Genomic DNA, 24,871 nt, shown 5'->3' with positions numbered 1-24,871 from the left:
TTTGACACTTGAATCGTCGGAGTGCTTACTGCTTACAGGGTGAGCTTAGTACAGCAGTGTAGGCTGGTCACTAGAATGCACCTTTTCCAGAAAGATTTCCAACCTGCATCGGGAAGGACTAAATTGAAAAAATACTTTTAACTCTCCTAGATAATATGCATTCTCAGAGCCAACCTCTGGCACAAGCAGTTCAGAAAACACTGGTATTGTATGAGCCGTGACCCAAATTCTGTTGTACTAACTTCCTGTGTGTCGGCTGCTCTGTAGTAACTTATGCTCAGACCTTTTCTGACAGTACAGGTGAAGTACTTTATCTCACTTTTATAGAAAGTTAGGAACCTTGAATATGCTGCTTGTGCTGATTGTAAATGTCTGCATGGAGGTTTCAGGTTACTTCAAGGAACTTGTAACCTGTTGAGTAGTAGGTACAGCTTCATTCAAACGGGAGAGTGTGCAGCTGCAACAGCACTGAGAATGTGGCTTAATGCTCTTACATTTCTGTGCAGAGTATCACAGTTGGAAACATAGACACATACATCATACAGTACCTATGAAGTCAACCGATGGGAGATGCAGATCAACTCAACAGGCCGTGCTCAGGGAAACTGGAATGCAACAGCAATACCATGCTTGAGCTGTGTATTTGATTTTTTATGACCATAGTCACTATCTCCATCTAGTTGCCTTTTGTCCAGGACTTTCCAGATGTCTGGCATTTTGTCAGACACTTTTCCTGGGCTGTGAGATACCTAAACTCCTGCACGAAGTAATTTAACAGAGGAGGAAAGGCGCCCTAAATTCTTTTTGGTTCCTACGGTAAATCTGGGAATGCTGTAAATGTGTGGGACTGTGTTTCCTAGCTCCCATATCTGTTTCTTTGTGTGCTATTCACTGCTTTGGGAGTTTTAGAATCTGTGTTCAGACCTGTGCTGCTGAATTTACAAAAAAGTAGACAGGACTGAAAACTTACCCTTAATTTTGCTTTCAGGTCTTTCAGTTTCTTTTTATTTTCCATTCTTTTATACTGTCTTTCTTTCCACTTTTTCAGACGTGGAGGAAAAAGACGGTCAAGAATGTCACTTTCTTCTACTTGAATATAAACCGCAACATCAGGACAGAGTCCTCGTTCTGACAAATACTGGGCTTCATGTAAATTACGAGGGAAACCATCCAGTATAAATCCTGTGGACCTAATTGGAAAATAAGATATTTATCATTACACAATGGTTTAAAGTGCAACACAGTGAAAATGCAATAAATTGCAAAAAAAAAAATTAATCTCCCTTATTGAATGTATATCTTAAGAGTATACTTTCAGGTATTATCTTTTGACAGTGTAAAACTGCTACTTCACTGTGTGTTTTATTGATGTACTAGCAAATTTATTTCTTCTGAGGTTTTAATGTACAGAGATTATTCTTTTAAAAAAACTTAAAAAAAAAAATTGTCTCCTCGGTATTGGCGTGTGTGACTCTAAAATCAGTACTTCTTAGCCACTGCTTTCAAAAAGATAGAAGGTGCCCCAAATATTATTTTGGTAACATCTGCAATAGAAATCTTGTCGCCTGAAAATTCTTTTTTTCAGAAATGCCTGACAGTTTCTTCTCTAGTATAGGATGAGAATTTTGCCACCCAGCATGACCTACATCTCCCTTCCTGCAGATACTTAAAACAGGTCAGCTATGTCTGGAATACTCTATGGATTGTTGGAGCTCTTACAATCTCCAATTAGATGAGTAGTTCTGTAACGCCGAAGTTAATATTTCTCTGTAGACCCTAATAGGATACATTGTAAAACTGCAGAAAACCAAAGAAGCTACAAGGAGTGGGAGTGGATGGAAGAACAGGTGGTCCTGGATGCTGGGGGAAAAAGCTGGGGGGAGGGTACTATGATATATATCTTGATGAAGGTTCTCTTCTGCTATACAGTCCCTGATGAAACTGAATATATATAAAATATAATATAATATCACAACAGTTTGTGTAATGCTGGGTAATTTTTTGTCTCGGTGCATTTTTTTTCCTAAAACTGATCTCCGTATTTTTACACCATTAAGGGAACGTTGTCCCCGATCTGTGGGCTGACAGGACAAAAGATTATCTGGGGATCTTGTTTATTCTTTTTAACACATTTCTTATACTGTTAGGAATTGAAAGCTAATGGTCCAGTTGCCAGCAGCTATGATCTGGATGGAAATGGATGGAAGAGATAGATAGGACATGAAAAAAAGGGATTTTTCCTGCTGAAATTACATCCTAAAAAGCCAGTCTCCTTTCTAGAAGTCGATGATCTCATATTTTTCTGCAACAATAATCCACATTTATCACCATGTTATGGATGTACTTTCTGATGTGAAAGGAAGTCTGTTGTGCATACACCACTGGAGTACAGATTGTGATGAATGTACAAAATAATCTGATTCTGTGCTATTTTGGAGACCATTGATACTTTGCCTTTGCTTCCTACACAACCTTTACAATACATGGAAACCAATAGTTACAGCTGGATTCCAGCTCTCCATGTTTATTAATTACATGACAATAAAAGGTTGATTTACATATCTATCTTGTACGCCCATAAAAACTACCCAGCTACTCAGGAGATTTAATCCAATTCAAGTGCACTAAGTACTTTTGTCCAGCCCTGTGTAGGGTGCATAAGCCATATTACTGTCAAAATATCAATCAAAACAGAGCAACAAAACCAAGACGGAGAGGTAGGTAAGAACAGAAGTACAAGAGCATTGAAATAATCTCTGCACTAGTTATTTGTAATTGTGAACACAATCAATTATATACTCGCTAAGAGTAATTAAAGAAAGAGGATCTAATTACAATTACCGGAATGGCTCTTTCTTCCACCAGTCAAGAACAATGTTATCAAGGACTTCTGGAGGCAGTGCCTCATTATCCATTAGATTTGCTTTGATTGCTTCTTCCTCATCAGTTAACTCCACTTCCTTTATAGAAAGAAAATCCACCAAAAAAAAAAGGAAAAAAAATCAAGAGAAAGAAAGATCTACCTGACACATTTGTTTACTTTTGAGTAAGTGAGGTACTGCCTTCATTTGATTTAAGCCAGCAGAAACAAAGTAAACTCATTTACCACATTTCACTGTACTACATTACACATTTTGGGATATTTTCCATGTGTGGGGTTGGCTAATTCCCTAGAGTTGGGGCAATTACCGCTGTTTGACTTCTAATGAAACCTAAACCCAAATATAATTATTAAGTATTTAATTATATGTACGCTCAATTCAGAGAAATAGAAACGGAAATGATCACAGTTTCTCCTAATTGCCCACAGGAAGTTTTCCACTTAGTTATCCATGTTCTCATGCTGGAAGACTGTCTGCTCTACATCAGAATGTTTTTTTACTTTTTAAAAGCAACTTTTTATCTTTTGACGTAAGCTAAAGAAAGATGTCAAAGAAAGATATGGAAGGTTACTTGGTATAGCCACATGACCAGAAATCAGAACAATAGCATTGTTCTGCAGAGCAGTAGTAGTATTTATGACCAGTCATTTCAGAACATTCAAATACCAAATCTAGCTGTTAAGTTCTTGTGAAAAACTGTTTTTTCAGAATATGTAACACTGTGAGATTGATACGGCTGCAGATGCACTTCTCATTAAATGGCTTCCTGACACAAACTGCAGTAAAAAAGAATGAAAAGAGGGTATAGATTGGTGATTCTGGATTAGTTTACCTCAGTCATAATATCAAAATGCATGTTTTTAAAAGTATACCAAATAAAAGACAACATTAGAATTCAGAAACTATCACAGTTCCTGACCTGCTGTGTTTATTTTTCATGGTAATATTCACGAAAGAAAATATTATTTTCTAGTTAGGTGATTAGGTTTTTTTCCTGAAAATAGAATGGCAAAGTTTGTAAGAGAAATGTATCTGGTATCCTTTAAAGAATTCAAGATTTTTTTTTGCCATACTTTATAAATGTCTCATTTGTAAAAACTCATCTACATTTGTTTAAAAAGACTAGATATACACTACCAAAAGAGTGTGTTTTTTAAATGTCAGTGGCTATCAAACATGCACCTAAGTTGCGTCCAAAGTCACTTGGAGAGAAAACTTAATATGCAGCTAGGTATTCTCCTGTCCCTCTAAAAAAATGGATTTAAGTTGTCGCCTGAGATTCTTTTGTGAATTCACTGCAAAGTTCTGTTGTCCTTTCCTCACGTAGTAGTCATATTAACCCAAATTGCTCAAGAATTTGTTAGCATAACCTGTCAGAGAATAAAGGAATAACCTTTTTAACAAAAGTATCCAAAGTGACTCAGGAACCTTCAAAATGTTGGTAGGGAGCTGCTTGCTGCAAGGACACATCTGAGCAAGAATTCCTATGCCTGACATCTATTTTGATAACGTAGCCAAAAGAACTTAAGAATATGCTGGATGGCACAGGTCTAATGTAGTGTGTGTGTGAGTAATATTTTCTCTAGTGCCTGACGCAGTGTATATATTACAAGACGTTAGCATGGCGTAATAGGTACCTAAGAAGGCAAAGTCGTTGCCAGATGTGTAACACAGAGGCATCTTGAAAGAAATGTGCGAAGGGGAACAAAACAGTAAAACCCATATAAAACTGTATCACTGACATCACCACTGCAGATGAGCTGTTGAAATGGAATTTGTATGTGATAAAAGAAACATGAGATGTATATTCTGGGTACAGAAAAGAGAACACTCCGCAGAGCAGTGGTTCAAAGGAGAAGGTTGCTTCACAGACCTGTCGGTGCTGGGAAGGCTTTTGTTGACACATACGAAACCAACCAGGGTGGTATCTTTTTGCTAAACTTACCAGGCTCTATGATATGTTTTGTTTGCCTTTAGTATTTTTGCTTTGAATGTTATAGCTGACTTTTACCTTAAGCTTTGATAGATACACTTGTAGTGTCTTGTGCCAAAGTGAAAGAGGATGATACAAATGAAATGAAATGAAATGAAATGAAATGAAATGAAATGAAATGAAATTATTTCAGGGAGGTAGTGGGTCAGTGAAAAACACAATAGTTGGAGAGTCTGGTGGCAGTCATACTCAGAGAAATGCTTAGCGAGCCCACAACCTTGCAAAACGATCCTTTAGAGTTTTGCACATGGACCAGTGAATGGGTTTCTAAACTGAACTGCGGTCGCCTCAGCTCTGCAGTCATGCCATCAGATAAAGCGCCTTCCAAGAAGTGCAAGAAAAAAATACTAATGTGGAAGAAGATGATTGTTTACCAGCAGATAAGAAGGTGATGAGGAAAAAATACTAACAGAAGTGCCTTAGTGTAAGACATGTATTGATGCCAAAAAAATAAAGCTGAGAGAGCCAGCCATAACCATTGGTGCCAGGAACACTTGCCATATTTTGGCTGTGATGACCAAGTTGTAAAATGACTTGCCAAAAGAACCTCCTGTTAGATTTAACTGCTGAAAACCTGAATTTTTTTTCTGACATCCATGATTTTGATCTGTACTCTATCTGTGTTGAAGAATCTGCTTCCAATGTTACCTGCTTTTGTATTATTTCATCAGAAACACTACCTTCCAGTTATCAGGGACCTCCCTTGCTTTTCAAGACAATAGAGAGTGGCCTTGAATGCACCATTGGCAGTTTCCTCAGCACCTTTGAATGCACTCCATTGATTCGTATATGTCCAGATTACATAAATGATCCCAAATATGATACTATTCTGCTGTGAGTAATAGTACCACATTTCACCCATGTTTTCCTATTAGGCACAGAGGACAGAGACTAGACTGTACTTGTAAAGGCCAAGGTAGAGAAGGCATTGAGCATCTCAGCCTTTTCAGTGTCTTTCCTCAAAAGGTCACTTGCCCCACTCAGTGGCAGACTCATATTTTCCAGGTCTTCCTGTTACTGCTGTTGTTCCTGTAGAAATTCTTGTCGCTACCCTTCAGATCCCTCACTAGTTTCAACTTCGATTGAGTGCTCATCTTCCTAATACTGTGCATGGATGTTGTTTACACTCCTCTGTAGCCTGCTTCCCCTCCTGCGTGCTTCCTTAAATCCTGTAGAAGGAAGTCTTTGAAGGTCTTTGATGCCTAGTAACTTGAAGGAACACAGGAGGTATCAGGAGCACACACACACACACACAAAAGGCTCTTAGAATGTGATGCAGAAACTTCTTTCTTCCTGAAGCCTAGAGAGTTGGATAAACTCTTATTTGTACTGCCTAGGAGGTAGATTTTCAATGTCTTTGTACTATGCATTATTTGAAAGTTTTATGTGCTGTGCAGCTGTGTGTTGAGATTTCCCCACACAATAAAGGCTTTTATCATATCCACTGCTATCTAAAGAAGAATTCATTTGCATTGAAATCTTGTCTGCTTTCCGTAATATGTTATTGTCTAATAAAACAAATCACTCTTTCCTGATAAACATTTATGTAAATATTTATTGTTCAGGGAAATTGCACCCTGTAAGAGACAAGTATTAGAATGTATATTTATAACAATCTTCAACCAGTATTCAATCTGATTAAGAAAAAGAACTAATTTTCTGACAACTATCATTCAATTATTTTACCAGAATCACGAATATCCAGCTATTTTAAACAGTTTTTTAACTACAAGGCATATTGTATGCTACCTAAGAGGTTTTCCTGGTTTGAAACTCTGCTGCCAATAGGCAAAGACAACATTACAATCCAGATTACAAACCCTACTGTATTAAATAAATACTAGTTTACCCTGTTATGAACACTGAAATATTTCTGATTTTTTGACAAGGTATGGTCACACTGAAGGGCTGGTCGAGGCTTTCTATTCTTTTGCCCCAAGAGAGTGCAGAGAGCACTGCTGGTGAACATTTCTAAACTCCTGAGCAACTGGAGCACATGCAGCAGGCTGAACCTGTATATTATAAATACTTGAAGGAAACCATACCTTCCTGTTATTATTCTGACCTTCATTTTTTTCCCCTCAGTTTGTCTTCCTTTGCCCCATTTAGCATCTATCTCCACTGTTTAGAAAAAACCTATATGTAATTTTTGGAAATGTTTTAAAGAACGTTTGTGGCATTCATAAGAAAATGTCAAGAACTATTGTTTCTGCATTTCATCTAGTAAATAATTTAACATAAGTGATTTTTATCAAGCTAAAATTTTGTAGGAAATTGCTATTCCAGTCTGAAAATGGTTATTTTGTGTATGAACATTAAAAAGATCAGATTATTACCTGTTTGCTTTTTTCAGTCTCAGCATTAGTCATGATCTGAGAGAAGTCGTCCAGTTCCTGTGACAGAATTGGCATTCTACTGTAATCTTCTTCAGGTTCTTCATCATAATCGGGCCCAATTTTCTCTTTAGTTTTGGGTAAGATCAATTCCTGTAGATATTCTTCAAACTGAATATGGAAAACGCCTAATTTGTCTGCTATCTGTCGTGCACAAGTAGTTTTACCTGCTCCATGAGTCCCAAGTAAGCACACCCGTAAAGGAGGAGCCTATAGGAAAAAATTGGAATATTTTGTAACAATTTGGAGTCTACGGTGCACCCTCTACTGTTTTTCACTTCCAAAATATCATTGTAAAAATTGCATCAAAAGCAGTCACATCATTTTGCATTTTAATTTTTCCAGGCCTTATACTGCTGTTCCAAACAGACCACCTGCTCTCCAAACAGACTACTTGCTCTCTGGAAATACTGAACAAATGCACTGTGGCAGTTAATGACAGTAGGTAAAAATCAAACCTCATTAGACAACTCTGGTAAATCTTCCCTTCTCTTACCCTTTTTTCACTTAAAAAAAAGACTTGAAGATAGTAAAAAAAAACCCCAATATTTGTGATTTGTTAATCACATCTTATGATTATTACAAACCCTTATAATCTTCCTCTCTTTTCTGCTTTATTTGCATCATTAATTCAATGTGCTAATTTAAATGTACACTAAAAAGTCACTAGGGAAGCAATGTGTTTTATTTGTTTCAAGGATTTGCATTATATATTTATCGTTACCTAGAAAAAAAATCAGCAATAATAAACAGTTATAAATGGGAATGGAAAATAGTGATTTTAATCTGTTACTATCTGCTTTAAACAGTTTTGAAGATTCTTACTTGTATTGGTTCATTGTGAGCAACATACTCCTCAGGGTTCATCAAAAATTTATCTTTGTACTCAGAAGTTGAAAAATAATAAATCTTTTCTTGATATTTAGCTGCATGTTCATTGAGTCCTGGGTGAAGGACAAAGCTCTCTTTCAGACTGACAGGACAAAAGTGTTTTGTGTCTCCCATGTGCCTTTTCTTTTCCTTAGTTTTTTCTTCATCCTGAAAATAATATGAAAAATTTCAAAAACTATTTTAATTCAGTAGTTCTCTTAGATTAAGTAAATCAAGTAGACCAGATTAAGTAATGCCAAATACATCAACTGAGCATTGAATGAGAACAGTATTCTCAAGATAGTTTGTAAGCTGAATATAAGTCCATGAAAATACACACTTTTCAGATTCAGAGTCAGAGAACAAACTGTCCAGGCTAGTGAGACAATTATTGAGAAAAGAATGACCATTTTAAATTTGAAATGATATCATAGTTAGCTGTTGAAGATCAAAATTGTTAGAAGTATCTATGATAAAATCTTTTCCTGCTGTGCTCTTGAAACTCACTTTTGTTGCTTTTAAATATGCAGAAGTAGACTTTTTCAGAAAAGGCAATGAGAACTGGTATTATGAAGTCAGATTACTTATCCAATAAAATTAATTTCTAAAAAATCTATTTAAAACTGCTCCAGTAGAGTATATGGATATGTTGTACTGTTAAATTTGGGGATGGGTATTTTCCAATATAGGATGAAAATAAAAGAAAGGTGAAGCTAGACCTTTAATTTCATTACAGTGGGTGTTTGAAAATTATCAATAGCTGAGATGAAACAGAGGATTGCATATTAGGACTCTGCATCTTCTGATGTTTCTGTGATGGCTCACAGAATCATTGTTAGTTGACAGAAATCAAAGTTCACGGTTGTTTCTCTAATAAAACCCCTCTTTGCCATCTTGCAAAACTAACTACATTCATTCTCTCTATTAGCATGGGGTATTTATGCTTCTTGCTGGAGTAAAACTACTATCAGCCAGAACACAGGAATACAATGAAAGTGTTCTTGAAGCATATGCTGATATTTATTCTGTCAGAAGGCTAAAACTGCATCACACTAAATCAGGTGCAAAATCTGACTTCTCTGGGGTTATGTTCAAACTGAAAATAAATGAGTTAAAACAAAAGCATAAACAGACAAAGCCAGCATGCTTACTTCTTCATCTTCATTTTCCTCTTCTTCAACTTCTTCTTCTTCATCGTCCCCTTCAGCAGCCAGATCTTCTGCTTCCTCATCTAAGTCTTCAGCAGATAATTCCCAACCATGATATTTAAAAGGTTCTGAAAAGGTTAAATTTTTTTTTAAATATTTTTAATTTGGCTATGCCAGAATATATTCCCTTTGTCCATAAATGTAAGCACATATGTGAAAGCAAATCATGCCAACTGTATATTGCACTTCTCCTACTCATAGAATAAAATGTTCTCCCTGGATGTAGGAATTAATATATTGCTTCCTCCAAAAAATGGAAATTCTACTGTTTGTTTTTTGGTTGAAGTAAATTGGGATTTTCAATGGGAATTTCTAGTACAAAAGTATTATACAAACACACACAGACAGTGCCATTAATGTTTGCAACAGTTTTTTTCCTATTGTTCATTGGGGAAAATCATCAGTCAAATTTTATTTGATTATAAAGTTAGCACAATAAATGTTTTGGTTAATAAACACTTGCATTGTAGTAATAATAGGAAAAATGTAGTATCAATATTATTTATCCAGTACTCAGAATTGTTAGAGATTTGAGTACAGAAGTGAAGAAAGGTAAAAAATATCAATACTATAAAATTCCAGTCTTGAAACACCGTCTATGCAGGTGCGTAGATTAGATTATTTTACACACCCTGAAAGTCTCATTGACTTCAATGATAATTGTACATTAGTGAAACTTACGTTATCTGTCAGTTTCTCAAACCAGTATCCTGACAGGAACAGATAGAGCAAGTAACTGGGGAAATGCGCTGTCAGAATGTTTAGGGAGCTATTATGTACATATTTCTATAGCCATCTATATATTTTTCGAACATATATATTCCTCACTCTTCCTATGTCTTAAAGGCCGCTGGTGTGCTTTTCAGCTCACCCACAGAACACAGCATGTCTTGTTCCCACTTCATGTGAGTAATACAGAACTGAGTATAACCTGCCCCTCCAATATATTCATCATACAAGCTCTCCAAAATCCCTTTTGGTAAGTTAAGTGTGAATCACATAAACAGTATTACTTACTTTCCATAATCAGCACGGTTTGATTAAGCAGACTTTCTGGAGTTTGCTCAGCAATCTCTAAAACAATAACCTGAGCTAGAGATGACTGCTTGATTTCTGACTCCACTGTTTGCCAGTCGTGCATGAAAAACTCAATCTTCCTTTTAATTATTTCCATTTCTGGTATATCTGGAAAATCATCCTCTGAAAACTCAGGCAGTATGACTTCTGAAAAATCAAATAGTATATAGAAGGCAATGCTTCTCTAAAATGTTTTTGCATTAAAAAATTATCATTATGCTTTTAGCATTACTTTTATTTTCCCCAAATACGGTGGCATTTTTTTTAATGCTGCTTCCTCCCTCCCTTCCCCCCCAAATTATGAATTATTATATTACTAGTTTACAGAGACACTTTGAAAATGCCAAATTCATTATGCTGATATAGGATATACTGATGCTTCTCCAGGAAAATAAACACGGTCAAATTACTTAACTAAATTTGCATACAGTTATTTTAATTGGCACACAAATAAATATAATGACTCTTTCTGCAAAGAAATATACGGAATATATATTAAGAATTATGATTTAACAATGAACAGTTTTTGACAGGCTATCCATATGGCTGTGCCTCATATGGAACATGCCAGTATAGGAAGAAATAAAGACTGTAGGAAGAAATAAAGATTAGCACACCATGCAAAGAAGCAACTTCATGTTCTGACCTGGTTCAGGTTCAGTTCCTGAAGCTGTTGTGGAGTGTTCAGGTTGCGTGTTAGGTATTTGTTCTTTTTCAAGTGGAGTATGTTCTCCTTACATGAATAGCAATATAATGCATACTACTAGGTGTTTTTCCTCTTCGGCATAAGATCTCAATATAATGAATTAAACCTTCATTTACTCAAACAAAGGCACACAGATATATAACGACCAACATGGCAAAATTGCAGAGAAAAGAGAAGATTTGAGGGAAAAGGGAAAAAGAAGGGACTAAACAGAGAAGTCCACTTCAGTGTAAATATCAAGGATATGGGAGATGGCTAAGACTGAAATCCTAAATTGATGAAGGCAAAGCAGTGAGCTAAAACACTAAACCATGCAATATAAGAGTTCTAAAATTACATCTGATGCCTCTAACCATAACTAACAAATGAGGCAAGGTAGGTACACAGAGATTATGAATCACCTTTTAAAAGTGATCTGTAATGGGGATTCTTAATCTTTGCAGAGATGCTGAACACACTTTTGCCAGTTATATGAAACAGAAACTATGGGTGTTAAACAGCTTGAAATTTAGATCTGTTTGTTCAGAGAACTCTAATACTTCCATTTCATAATCAAGTCAGCAACAGAATTGAAAGAGGGAATTAATTTATTCTGACTTTCAAGTCCATTTGTATGATTTAACCACTAAAGCAGGCCTCTTAAGAGTTATGAATGCATCTTTCCAATTGTGTATTGTTATAAAAGTACAGAAATTACTGAAGAGGTTATCTGTTCTGTATTCAGAGACAATTTGGTTATACGTGTGTAATGAAAAATTTACAGCAGATAATGGCATAAATTATGCACTGTATATGCATTAAAAATATACCGAATATCACAAGAGAATTGGTGCCAATTTAAAAGAAAAGTTATTTTTCTCCTCATTGATAATAACTTTAAAAGCTCCAAACAAAATAATACTTGAAACATCTATTTATACTTCTCCAGTCTTAAAAATTGTTTTCAAATACTAAGAATTCCCATTTAGAATAAGTTATCTGTTGAGACATTTTGGCTCTTGCCAGTGAAATGGATCAGCATGCTAAAATTACTGTGGTAATGCATCGTCTTGGAAGAAATGGATATCGCTTCTATTTATCCTACAGAGTGTAGGGAGAACATGCAGGTGTTGAAGGCTGAAGGTCCTCCCAAAAAATAGAGGAGTTGCATCATACTTGAAAGTCACTGTGTCATTCACGGGATTCTCAGGAACAATTTTTCTTACGCTATTGGCACAGCACCTGCAAGTAGCAGCAGTCTCGGTTTACCATATTCTTGGAGCATGACTTTGCGTGCTCTTCCCTCTGCACTTTCTCAGGTATACACTTACGCGGATCTCAAGAATATACTTGTGTTTGCAGACAAAGGCATGTTATGCCTATGACCCAAATACTGGCGCTATGAAGCAATACCAATGTATGGGTGCGTGGAGTAATTCTCAGAAGTACCAACAATGAGATGTAAAAGTGTAACGCTTTTCTCTCAGGCTGGAAATCATCCATAGTTATACAAGGGTAAAAACTGTGGATGTAAATCCCATCTGCCAGTCAATGCACTCCAAGACAAGGAGTATATAAATTATGAAAATAATAGTAATACAATACGAACGAATAAACAAATGAAAATTTTTAAAAAATTATATCATGGCTTCCTTCCGTGGATACTTGAACTCTCAGAAAAATTTTGGCTTTAATGAAGCCATGTCTGCATACAATAACTTGTTTAATGAGTAAGGGAAAGAAAAGACATTAATCTCTTAAAGTACCTTGTGCAGAAATTTGTAGTGTCAATTAAGATCAGAGAAGTCCAAGCCTGTCTCTTAACACTGTCTCATTAAAAGCATACACAAGTTAGAGATTGAATGAATGCATTAACATAAATAAGAAGTTCACAGATACTACTCATCGTAAACATGACAAAACCACATCAAATGTATTGTTATACTTGGTAAGCAAAATAACAAAGGGATAGCTGCTTCCACCACCATCCGTTTTGCTGAAAAAGCCAGAGGGAATGAAAAACTTGATATTGACAGCAGATATTGAATTAAAAACTTGATATTGACACATAAACAGAAAAGAAGAAAGATACTCATAGGTTCCTAGGGTTGCAATTAATATCCATTTAGACATTGTTAGTCCCTGAAAGTCCTGGACAAAGTTCTGTCTCAGCTAGAAGATACAGAGATGTCTAGATGACACCATCACCACCTTGTCCTTACTAAATCATGGACAGTCTCTGGCAGCAGCAATGTGGTGGCGTTGCTGCTATTCCCATTCCCTGCACTCATATAATTTCCAACCCTGATTTTCTTCTTTTTCTTATCATTTTTCTTTTGTGTTCGGTTTAATAAGTCTGACATCAGTGCCTTCAGCTAACACAGAAAAGCTGTTGAGAGTAATGACTTAAATGGTGTGACTTATTACCGTAAGTTTGCTGGGACTTACAGTGTACGCTGTGTTTGTCTCTTGCCAGAAATGAAGCTGCAAGAAAGAACCTGAACAGCGGATGGAGCAATTTTCTATTTTGCTATAATTTTCCCCTCCTCTTCTTGCTTCTGTCTTGTTTTGAGTTTGAAATAGCAGGAACAGATTTTGACACAAGCAACAACAGGTTCAGCCTATTCCAATGAACTTTTACTGATTTTTACAAAAAAGGGCCATTACTACTATTTTTCCTTATGTAACTTCCTACACATAAACAGGAGAGGTATTACTAAAAATGAAAGCCTTACTTAATGCCTTGTATGTTAAAAGCTTTGAGCATTTTCTTAAAAATACGAAACCCCAAAACATTAAAATAACCAGTGTTTTATGGTTACTCCCTGGCATTAAGCAGGACAGCGCTCTCACTATGTGAAATTCCAGCACTGTAACATTCATTTTGAGTTTGCCCCAAACTGAAAAATCCAAACAATTTTTCTGGCTTATGAAGAGTTAGACTGCCCTGTTACAATTGTTTTCTATAAGAAAATGAGTATTTCCTCCCAGCAGTGAATGTCTCTCAATCTTCTCTTCTGGATTGTTGAAGAAACCACAAAGGCCACATTTAATTTTCCAAAAGAGAGTCAGATCAAAAAATGCTGTTACTAAGTACAGTGTAGGTGGATTTCAGTGATTAGGTACCAGTAAGATTCGGCAGGAAACAGGACTAAACATAATGGTCAGAGTAGAGATGCTGCCTAACTTTTGTCTAACATGCTACCAACTAAAGCATCACCTGGAAGTGTCAATAGGAGCTGGGATACGTGAACACCTGCAGGACAAGGAACGCATCAAACAAATTGTTCTGACTTGGATGACTAAGCTACCTCTGAAGCTATTAAATCAAAGGTCAGTGCCACCATCTATTGTCTTCTAGAAGAAAGCAAGCCAGTGCCCTGCCTCCAGCGAGTTAAATGCCAAAGAGCTAGGGTTAGGGACTCCCATTCTTTTGTCATCGGACAAATTAAAAAAGATGCAGGGTTTCAAATACATGCCTCCTTTTGACATTTCTTCATGGCTCACTAAGGTTGTCCCCTTGCTAGTTTCCTACTTGTTGTGCTTATTTCTACACCCCCTAATTCCATATATGAAGCCAGGTACTTAGTATGGCTGTTTGGGGCACTGCAATGTCTACATCTCCTTATGGTTCTGGGTCTTAATGTGTAGTCCTCTAGAAATACAGTAAATTTCGAGATACTTAGGTGCTTTTAAGAATTTTATTCTTCCACTTATGAGACTGAAACTTTCATTCTTTCAATACCTCCATTTACTTCTACTATATATACATGATAAACTGAGATTTGAAATAAATCACTCCCTCTATGGCAATTCATATTCTGGCTCAGGGACCTGAGGGGACCCCCGAGTCTGGCTGTCCCTGCCCAGGCCCCTGGGACTCCCCTAACCTGCCCATGGCCCAGGACCCCATGTCAGCCCCTCCGGGGTGTCAGCCCCTGCCCCAGCAATGCCACAGCATGGCCAGTCTCCAGCTCCCCACAGCTCTGGCTGGCCATGGGCTTTGCTGAGCCGGGCCCACCCATGGGCCAACATTCCAGCCTGGCCTCTGCTTGCCCCTGTCCCCAGGGACATGCCCGATGCCCAGGGCTGGAGCTGCTCTGCTACTGCCTGGGGGAGTGGGATGGTCTCTGGCTGCCAGGCCCTGTCCTGATGACCATGTTACCACACTCTGGTCCCAGCTCCCTGTTCGTTTGGGACCAGTTGGCCCTCACAGTGTCCTGACACGCTGTCCCCAGGATGAACTGCAAAACTTTATTTTAATTGAGCCACTTTTAACTAATAGGTTAATAAATAAGCATTTGGCAAGTATTTTTGCGATCTTTTATAACAAAGAATACTAAATGCTTTTTCCCTCTTCTTTTTACAGCTTTGAAAAACACAACTATTAGACTGACACCTCAGTGCCTAACCTTCCCTCTGTTTGAACGATGACTAGTCTAAACATAAATCAGAAGTGCAAAAGGGCATATCATTAAGCAGAAACACCTTGCAGATTTCAAATAGTCTGGCCTTGAATTAGAAATCAATTTTTATAATTAATGTTTATAAACATTTGCATTTTACTAAACTACACATTCATTCTGTATACATCATTACATCATTTATCCCCTGCAATGACGTTTCTGTCTCTTGCCGTGATTCTAAATATGAACATGAAAATACCTTCCTTTCTGTGTACATTAAAAGATGTTGTGTAAATGCCACAATTAATTCTGTTGCATTCTGCAGTGATGTATTCCAAATGAGACAGAGATGTAGCCAGCTGCTTAACTTTGGGCAGCTCTAATGCAGTATGTAATGATGATTCCATTAGGAACACAGATTTTAAGAAAATAAGCAAAGGATACATTAATAACTAGGTAATGCGAGCTGCTTTTTGCACGTGTTACCGCTGACACATTCTTGCTGTAGAAATCACATGTGCTGCCTTGTGAACCACAGCCCTATTCAAAGCAATAACCTATGGATGATGGTAATGTGGCCTGTCTGGATCTAGCCTTCAATAGATGGTCTTTTATACCTGCCTTTTAAAAACCTCTCAGTTCTGAGTAGGTCATGAAACTTTGGAAATACACAGGCAGGATAATGGAGTTAAATGAATATTTGACATCATCTGAGACAGAATATTGAACACGGTAACACAATAGAGTGCTTCTTGTATGAACCTTAATCTCAGAAAAACAATTCCTGTTACACCTTTCCTGATAGGTTGTATTTAGCAAATGAGGGACCAGCATGTGTTCCAGCTTTGATCCTCTACTCTTGACACCTCTAGATTACCTCTATCTGAGAGTTTTCTTGCTTAAGGAAACTTATCGAGCAGCAATTATTGCATACTTAGGGAGTTTTAAAATAGATTACACAGGCCTAAGTGACCTGGAGAAACTTTCTGCTGGAAAGAGGGGAAAAGTAACAAAAGAAAAAAAGGATTACATTCCTAGGAAAAAGGGACAACCCCAAAACTGGACAACCCAAACATTATTTGGTTTTGGTTCAGGTATTTGAACATCATTATGACAAAAATGTTGCCTCCCTGGCATTTGGTTTGTTTCAAAATGGGTCTCAGGGATCAAAAATACTGAAAATACTTTAAAGTTAAGCAGCTGTACCTTTGCTATTACTTATAAGTTATAATAATTTTGCTTGCAGAGGTGATTTACAGTGAGAAGATATTTGTAAAGAAATAAGAAACATAGTCAAGAAAAACACTTGAAAAGACAGTAACGGTTCAAAAACAAATGGATCTAAAAATGCAAACAAATTTCCTTCAGAGGAGGTGGCTGCCTATCTAGCAGTGCTGTTCTTGATTTCTTTTCCTTATCACAGAGGTGGTAGGAAACAGTCCTTCCCAGCCCTAAATCTGGAGCTTTCACGGGGAATGCCTATATGGCAATCTCTCATGTTCTTTTGCTCTGTGTCTTCTTTGCTTTTACTGAGCATAGTTACCATAGAGACAAACAATCCTCAAAGGCTTTCTGCCCCCACGTTCTCCAAGTGAGTTGCTGGGGAAGGAAAGGCTTTAATATCTTTTTTCCCAGTGTTCTGCTAGTATTAGATATGACTTGTTCTGCCCTCTGTCCATATTCAGCAACAAAAAAGATGAAAAAATGCTTCTTTCCTCCCTCTCAAACCCTGCCAAAGCTGAGCCAGAGACACCAGAAGCCAGCATGTCTTCTTCATTAGGGTTTAACTATCAAAATAAACAGAAAGGCAAAATGTAGGATAACAGTGACACTTCCACTCCTCGGAACTGATATGCATTTCATTATGAGCATATTTTCATTTGTCTTTTTGAAACAGACCATGTAGAATGTTTATACAGACTTTTCATTACTCATTTATAAATATATGCTGCCAAATAATTTTCAGCATATTATAGTGAAATGTACTTAGTAGACAAACTTATATTGTGTGTACTGACTTATGGTGTTCAGAAAAAAAAAGCAGTTCACTTTACAGATTGAGATGATTCTTCCTAATGCACAAAAATGTGTATATTTAACAACTTGCTATTTAAAATAAAATGTTGGATGTTGGATTTATTTCTTTTTTGGACTTTAACATATTCTAAAAATTCTAGCAGATAAAAGCTAAAATGTACATTTTATAAACTAAAGCAGACCATCTCCATTAAAGATGAGTTGCCTTCAAAGTGTTTTTTGAGAAAAGGCTACTATAGGATTTCATATATATTTTCATTAGCTTATGGTTCTATGGAGTTCCACGTGCTGCAGAATTTTAACTTATACTGACACGAAGAAAACATGACTCGATGTGAAATCTGACAAGCTGTTAGTAGGACAATGGATGACTAAGGAAAATACAGGACATATTTTGATCATTCACGTCCAAAGTTAAAATTCAACCATTCCTATTTTTCCCAAGATGCCTTGCCACAGGGAATGGACTAGTAATTTCTGATTATTATGGATATATTATTAATTTAAAATTGGTCTGTAGAATACAAGCACATGCAGGTGTTTGTGAATGCTGCAATTTGATTATTTCCTGGGGGTATTTTCCCCCGTTTTTTCCTGGTATTTTCTTCTTTCTACTTTTTCTTTTTTTTGCGGGGGGGGGGGGGGGGATGTGTCACATTCCGTGAGACTGACTTTCTAAAGTTTTTTCCTCTGATTTCCCTTCCTTATCACTTCATCCTGTAGAGAGTGCTCATGGATTTATGAATAGAAGAAGCTATGTCAACCTAGAATTTCAGCAACACTCACTTTATCTGTTATTTCCACATACATATACACATTTATTAACTTGGTATATAGGCAGTAGGGGTAATAGTGCAATTTTGTTGCTTTGTTGTTTCTCAAAGTGCAAATACCCGGTGCGTTATTTTTAAAAAGAAATTACAACATTTCTTTAATTGCATCTATAAGTGTTTAAATAACTTGAACCTGACTATTCAATTATAAATGTCTTTAAAAGAAAAAAGGTTAAGATAAGGAATGATGTTTACAGCCAATTTTCAAACACAATAAAATATAATATAAAATTAAAAATATTCTGCAATATAAAAATATTGCAGAAAAGGAAGACGTACAATTCTTGATACTAGCAAGTAAGAGAGATTATATGTGCTACAAGGCCAACCTGGAGGTTTAGATTCTTCTTCATAACCCGCAGAGTCACTGGACTGTTTGTCGGGCATTTGTTCAGTTTCAGGTGGAAGCTGCTCATCATTGTCCTCAAATTCTGTTGGCAGAAATAAAACCATTAGTAACTTTAACAAACCCATTGAGGGTTGATGAAGGCACTATAGAAATAAAGATATTTTTTGGATCACACTGCAACATTTATATTTGATCACCTGCAAATAAGGAGTTAGTTACTTTAATGCTCACTGACCAAAACATTTTGAAATCAGCAACCTGATCTGTGGGGAAAGGCAGACCATCTATCAGATGCCATATGACTGTGAATAAAATGGAGAAGTACTTTATTTCAGGGCTTTTATGTAAGAATATTTTTCATTTGTTATAATCTGTGTGTCCTGAGCTCAAACTATGCTCAAAAACAAGACCTTGTAAGAGCACACTTGGCGTTCTACAGAACAGCTCCAGTTGGGCAGAAGTGCTTCTGACTTGAAGAAGGGCTTGTGCACCTAAAGGCTGGTGTAATTTTTCCAACTGTATCAGTTGTTCAATAAAGAATGTAACTTTTTCCTAGAAGCCTTATTTTGCTTATGTCCTTAGACCATTGTTAGAGTAATAAAACACCACTAGTACATCTCAACATGTTATGATTACCCAAAACTCAAATCATATTAAACAAGAATATATTTTAAAATCTGAAATTACGGCATTTGTTTTCATGTACATCTCTTTTTTTGGCAAAGAAACCACAAACATAATGAAAAACAGGTTGGAAACATTGAATTTCTGATTTATGCAGAATCAGGAAACTTCATCTCATAAACAAGCATCTTCTTATATGGTTAGCACACAAAACCCCACAACCTTTAGCACGTGTCAAATTGAGAAAATTCTTCACTTATTCTAGTCCCTTATTTCCTTTTGTTATATACAGGAATGCAGTCAAGCAAAAATGAGTTTTGACATTCTCTAATAAATAAATCAAGAGTCCATAATATACACAAAGAGGAAAATGACATGCAGAAAAATATGTGCAAAATGGAAGACACTTTGTTAAGGCTGTCAACACGCAAATTCTCACATGCATACATAACTTCATCACAGACAGTCCTAGAAACTTCAAGGGAAATAGCTGTGGCACAGAAGTATGTCTAAATTTTTACAGGGTGTCCAAACACTTCAGAGATTTCATTTACAAGACTGGTGCTGGAGAGGGTCAAGGAAGACAGATGCACAGCCATTAAACAAAGTAAATTAAGAAGATGTCTTTTTTCTTATAGATGTTCAGAAAGTGCCAAGAGATTTCAGAGAGGGTGATAGCTCTAATCATAGGCTTTTGTTCTTTTTCTTCTGCAAAGGAACGCATAGCTGTACTACACCAATACCGCTTAGCCTTTATTTCTCTGAATGAGATACTGAAAGAATTTAACAACTGAAGGTATTTGGGATGTAATTGAGAAAGTTTTTTATAACCTTTCTGTTTCAAATTTTGCAATTTCTTTGCCTAAAATGCTGTGATTACAGTTATTAAAATGTAATTATCGTATCTGGCTTATGAAGGAGGGCAGAAAGTGGCTTTTAAGATCATGCAACTTTGCTCAAAGACTGAAAAAACTGTGAAGGTAATATCACTACAGCTTGCTTTGAAGTTTGTCGTACAAGTAATTTGCTATCCCTTGTCTGCAGATTAAGAAACTGTCCTTGTTCAAACTCTCTCACAGAAAACTTTCCAGTTAGAGGCAGATAAAAACCAAACCAGTATGCAAGCCAGTCAAGAAAAACAAAGGAAATATATTTAGAGGCTGTAGGACTGAGCACACATCAACTGCCTGGTAAATGTTATAATTACAATTGATTCTAATAAGCATTTCTCTTCAAAGACTAAAGAGGAAATGTCGTAACACGTACAGGTTTAATTATTATTCTATTTACTTTTTGTTGTTGTTTAAAATATCTTACTGAATTTAACACAATGACAAGAATAAAAAGGCAAGAACATAAAATAAAAGCTAGAGAGATGGGTATTGATTCAATGCTCCACCACCTGTAGTATGAGAAAGGAGGGGGCTGGGAACAGTATTAAAGAGTTTATAACAAATATTGATATTAACAGCTGTGAAGAACAGGCACAGGAGGCGACAGCAGGAATTATCAGCTACAGCTACCTATTGATTGCTTGCAAGAGCTTCTGCCCAAATAGCAAAAGTAGCAGAAGAGACAACAGTGAAGATGGGGTTGTTCTGACACACCACCCTGAGCTACGGCGACTGAGGCACAGGCGTACGTGTGCTCCAGGTGAGTCTGCTATAGGAAGGGGGTAATCTCTGGCAGAAAAGCAGGGCTGACAAATAAAGTACAGAAAAGAAAGTCTTAAGCCATGACTACTGTTTCAGTGGATAAGGTCAATTGTATGCGATAATTTATTGCTGAAACACGGCAAGAAAGAAATATGCCAAGTTTTACCTCAGGAAGATTGGAATGAACCCACAGATCTACCTGAAGCTACTACAATGTCTGAAATATATTCTCATGAAGTCATATATCTGTCTCCTAGTATAAATAAATCCTACTCATGCAAAGCTGCTGCAAAAATGCTTAAATACAGTAAGAAATTACTGAAAATAATTTAAACTCAGAATAATTGCACCAAGGGACATGAAAAAAGATGTGGGGCTATAATTTTCAGCTAGACATTACAAGCAAGACTTACCACATAAATTGTTTTGTGTACATTCAGCAGACATTTTCAGCATTGAACTTTCTGACTCTTTTAAATAAATTTGTTAAATTTACCCGAATTCTCCTTCTCCATTTACTTTCACTCTCATTAAGACACATGTAAGTACCTTGCTCATTACTGGAACCATTTTTTCCTTTTAAGCACAAACGATGTTATAAATTTGAATATGTTCAGTCCTGAAGCAATTCCAGTTACTTCAGTGTCCCACTGAGGTTACAAAAATTGCAATTATTGAAATGCACATTTATTTATATGAGACATCAAAAGAGCATGATTGGGGCGCTGGAGTATTCTTTCGATTTTTCATTTTTATACCTATAACTGCTATATAAAAACCCTCAGAAGTGTGAACATATAATTCACTTGTATTTTTGTAAAGACATGTCACATGGGAGAAAAGCTGCAGTCAATGTGCTGATGGCAGTACATGTGAAATAAAACAGATGTCAGGCTAAGAGCAGCATGACTGAACTGTTTTGGTGAGTCAGTATTTGATTACTGAAATCAAACGTAGGTGTAGGAAAACATGATTTTCTCTGAACAAGGACTTATCACGTGTTAAGGGCACAAGTGTGTATATGATATATTACTTCCATCATTAATAATTGTTGTTTTGATGTACTCAGATCAAAATGAGTTAGATATTCAAAACTAAGATGAACTTTGTTTGAGATAGAGAGAGTATCTGTGTAGAACCCTTTATATTTAATACTTTAGAACTCATTCACTTTGGAGAAGAGCTATATGTTTTATTAGAAACTATAAAAAGTTATAATGTAGAATTTTTTTTGTTTATATGCAATTTAAAGAACTCTACAAAGCTAGAGTATTGTTTTCAGAGAGTAGGTGGAATGTAACCTAATTAAAAATCAAAAGCATGTTATCATATTCTGTCTTACGCTACCTTTAGGACTTAGTCCTTGCTATATATAATTAAAATAAATGCCAGACTGGATAATGAAAGAAAGCACATGTAAGGCACATCGACAACACAGAACTTAAGATTGGTCATAATATTTTTCTACAGAAACCAGTATGTTATGTTTGAAAGGAAGACAGTAATGGCAGTCTAGGCTCCCACTGTTGAGAGAGAAAAAAAAAAGTGAGAATTCGCGCACTTCAATTTTTAATTTCAGCTCCAGGCTTCAGCTGATAATTTAGGCTATGATGGAGAAACCTTGAGATCCCTTAATAGAGGAAGAAAATAAAGTACCCAACCTAGTTCTTAATGTAGATACAGATACCTGTGCATGGTACTTCATCTTGACAACAGATCCAAATCAGACAGCAACATCCTTCTAAGAAAGTAGACAGTGATGAAAGAAGGTAAAGAGGAAAGTACAACCTTGAAACTTTTTTGACTGTTGAGGTTTAAAACCATTGAAAATAACTGGAATTAATTCTAAATCTCAACCTAACTGACAGAATTGTCTGAGTTGCAAAAATCCAGCCTATTTGTGACAGTTGGCCTGCCCCTAAAGTCTCTCTCCTCACAGATTATTCACTTTTGCCCAGGACAATTGTATTTTCCTTGCTGGAAGCAAATCATAGCACAATTCTGATATAAAAGTAGAATCTTTACAGGAAATAAAGAGTGGCTAAACAAAAATACTATGTGGTTCTGTCAATATATAAAGAAGCAAAGTAAGAAAGTCTTTACTCAAAATATTTTGTTAATAGCGTTATTAGAGGAGAAACCTCATGTAATACATATAATTCCCCTTTTTCTTTTATTAGGTTATGTTATTAAAGGCTAATCTCCATAAGCACAAAGGAGGAGAGGAACAATGACAGGTGGAGGAACCCCAATAACCTAATCAGAACAAATATAACCTTGACTTGTCTCACCTCAGGGTCATTTAAAAGAGGACGATGAAGGCATTGTCTGTGTGTGAGATCTATTGAAATGAGTCAATGAGAGAAGCTGTCCCTGGCTGAGGGGCATTACTACCTACAGGGTATGAGATTCATTAAGGGATCTGCCAGGAAAAGCACTTTGGGATTGTGAGAGATTTATAATATTATGAGGCATTTCTGAGAAGGACCACAGGCAAGAAGAAGAAGGGATCAAAGTGGACTGATGAGGAACAAGCATGGACAAAAGAGTAAGAAGAGGATGAAAGAAAAAATGGGACTACATGCTCAGATACATTACTGAATGGCTCTGGAGACATGGAGCTGCTGCAGCCTCACCTCTAACAGGCTATTGGATTCAGCAATTTATAATGTATGTTGCTACCAGATTCAGCAATTCTTAATACATGATGAGAGAGCCACTCCTGAAATAATTTCCAATCCCCTTCAATTGCTTCAGGCTGAGCTTCTGGAGGAAGAGCAGAAAATCAGACAGTTTTGTGATTTTCTTACTAGCTGTTGGCTAAGTTCCAACAATGTTTCCTAACTTGTGAGGGGATAAAGATTTTTTGATGAGTAGGAAGTTTCAATACAGTTAATAACCCACTTAGAAAACTTTCTAGAGGAGATACAAAGTCCTGTCCTTTGGATTTATTGAAAACCAAAACTGTACTGGCTGATTTAATACACATCTCTCTTCTGTAATGTCTATTAAGAATGACACATAGAAATGGGTGCCTGAATCAGTGAAGGAAGCAAAGATAGTAATATAAAGTCATTTTTCTAGATGCTGTATGTAAAAAGGAAATTAAAATTGTAAAATCTGCATAAAACCCAAATTGCTAAATGATTTGAAACACATAGTTAGGTAAAGTAGAAGTCAAATTATACACTCACTTCTCTCCTCCGCAGCCTCTAGAGATTGCTCTTCCTCTGACGTCAGTATTTCTTGCATTTTTCTTCTGTAAGTAAAAGATTATTCATCTTAAGACTTGTATAAATACTGCAAGTTGCAGATATATTAAATGTAAAGCAAAGATGTGGAAATATACTGTTGGGAATTGGAATATAACTTCAAAACAAAAATCAAATATATTTTATCATCTAAAATGTTATTGTCTCATTGCATCAAAAGGCTGGACTAATGAAAGGCTAATGAAAATGCATTTAGCAAAAGAATCTTCTGCTACCATATTTACTGATCTAAATGAGACATTCCTCAAAGTTAACACATACTGGATTATTTCCTATACATCGCAACTAGTCTTAGTGTACTTTTTTAGTACATTTGTGTTGATAAATGCACTGATACCTTCAACACAAAGTAAGGCTAGAATTTTTTTGTGCTTATTTTATACGTTCAGATATTTAGAATACTTTACCTTGATTCTTCTTGCTTTTCTAATGCTTCATCTGTTAGTCTTTTCAAAATCTTAGAATTAATTTCATCCCTATTTGCTAAGTACGTTCTGTGTAGTATACAGGCTCCTGCAGTACAATTACACAACAGTAATGAGTTCTACGCATCTGTATAAAACTAAAGTTATTTGAGTGAGGAAAAT

General features: G+C 36.3%; 1 protein-coding gene across 1 annotated transcript in view; it reads right to left on the bottom strand.

Annotated features, from left to right (window-relative positions):
* AK9 (adenylate kinase 9) overlaps nucleotides 1–24,871 on the bottom strand; it is a 75,422-nt gene that overhangs the window by 20,711 nt on the left and 29,840 nt on the right. Inside the window, exons 17-25 of the mRNA XM_054195285.1 lie at nucleotides 24,692–24,797; nucleotides 24,207–24,271; nucleotides 18,714–18,815; nucleotides 10,364–10,570; nucleotides 9,290–9,414; nucleotides 8,094–8,306; nucleotides 7,212–7,478; nucleotides 2,842–2,960; nucleotides 971–1,190 (exon numbers count right to left, since the gene is read on the bottom strand). Of these exons, the coding sequence (XP_054051260.1) occupies nucleotides 971–1,190; nucleotides 2,842–2,960; nucleotides 7,212–7,478; nucleotides 8,094–8,306; nucleotides 9,290–9,414; nucleotides 10,364–10,570; nucleotides 18,714–18,815; nucleotides 24,207–24,271; nucleotides 24,692–24,797 (1,424 nt within the window). The remainder of the gene's footprint in view (nucleotides 1–970; nucleotides 1,191–2,841; nucleotides 2,961–7,211; nucleotides 7,479–8,093; nucleotides 8,307–9,289; nucleotides 9,415–10,363; nucleotides 10,571–18,713; nucleotides 18,816–24,206; nucleotides 24,272–24,691; nucleotides 24,798–24,871) is intronic.

Source organism: Rissa tridactyla, chromosome 3 (assembly GCF_028500815.1).
Source record: "Rissa tridactyla isolate bRisTri1 chromosome 3, bRisTri1.patW.cur.20221130, whole genome shotgun sequence".
Taxonomy (NCBI): domain Eukaryota; kingdom Metazoa; phylum Chordata; class Aves; order Charadriiformes; family Laridae; genus Rissa; species Rissa tridactyla.
This window is presented reverse-complemented; position numbering and strand designations above follow the sequence as displayed.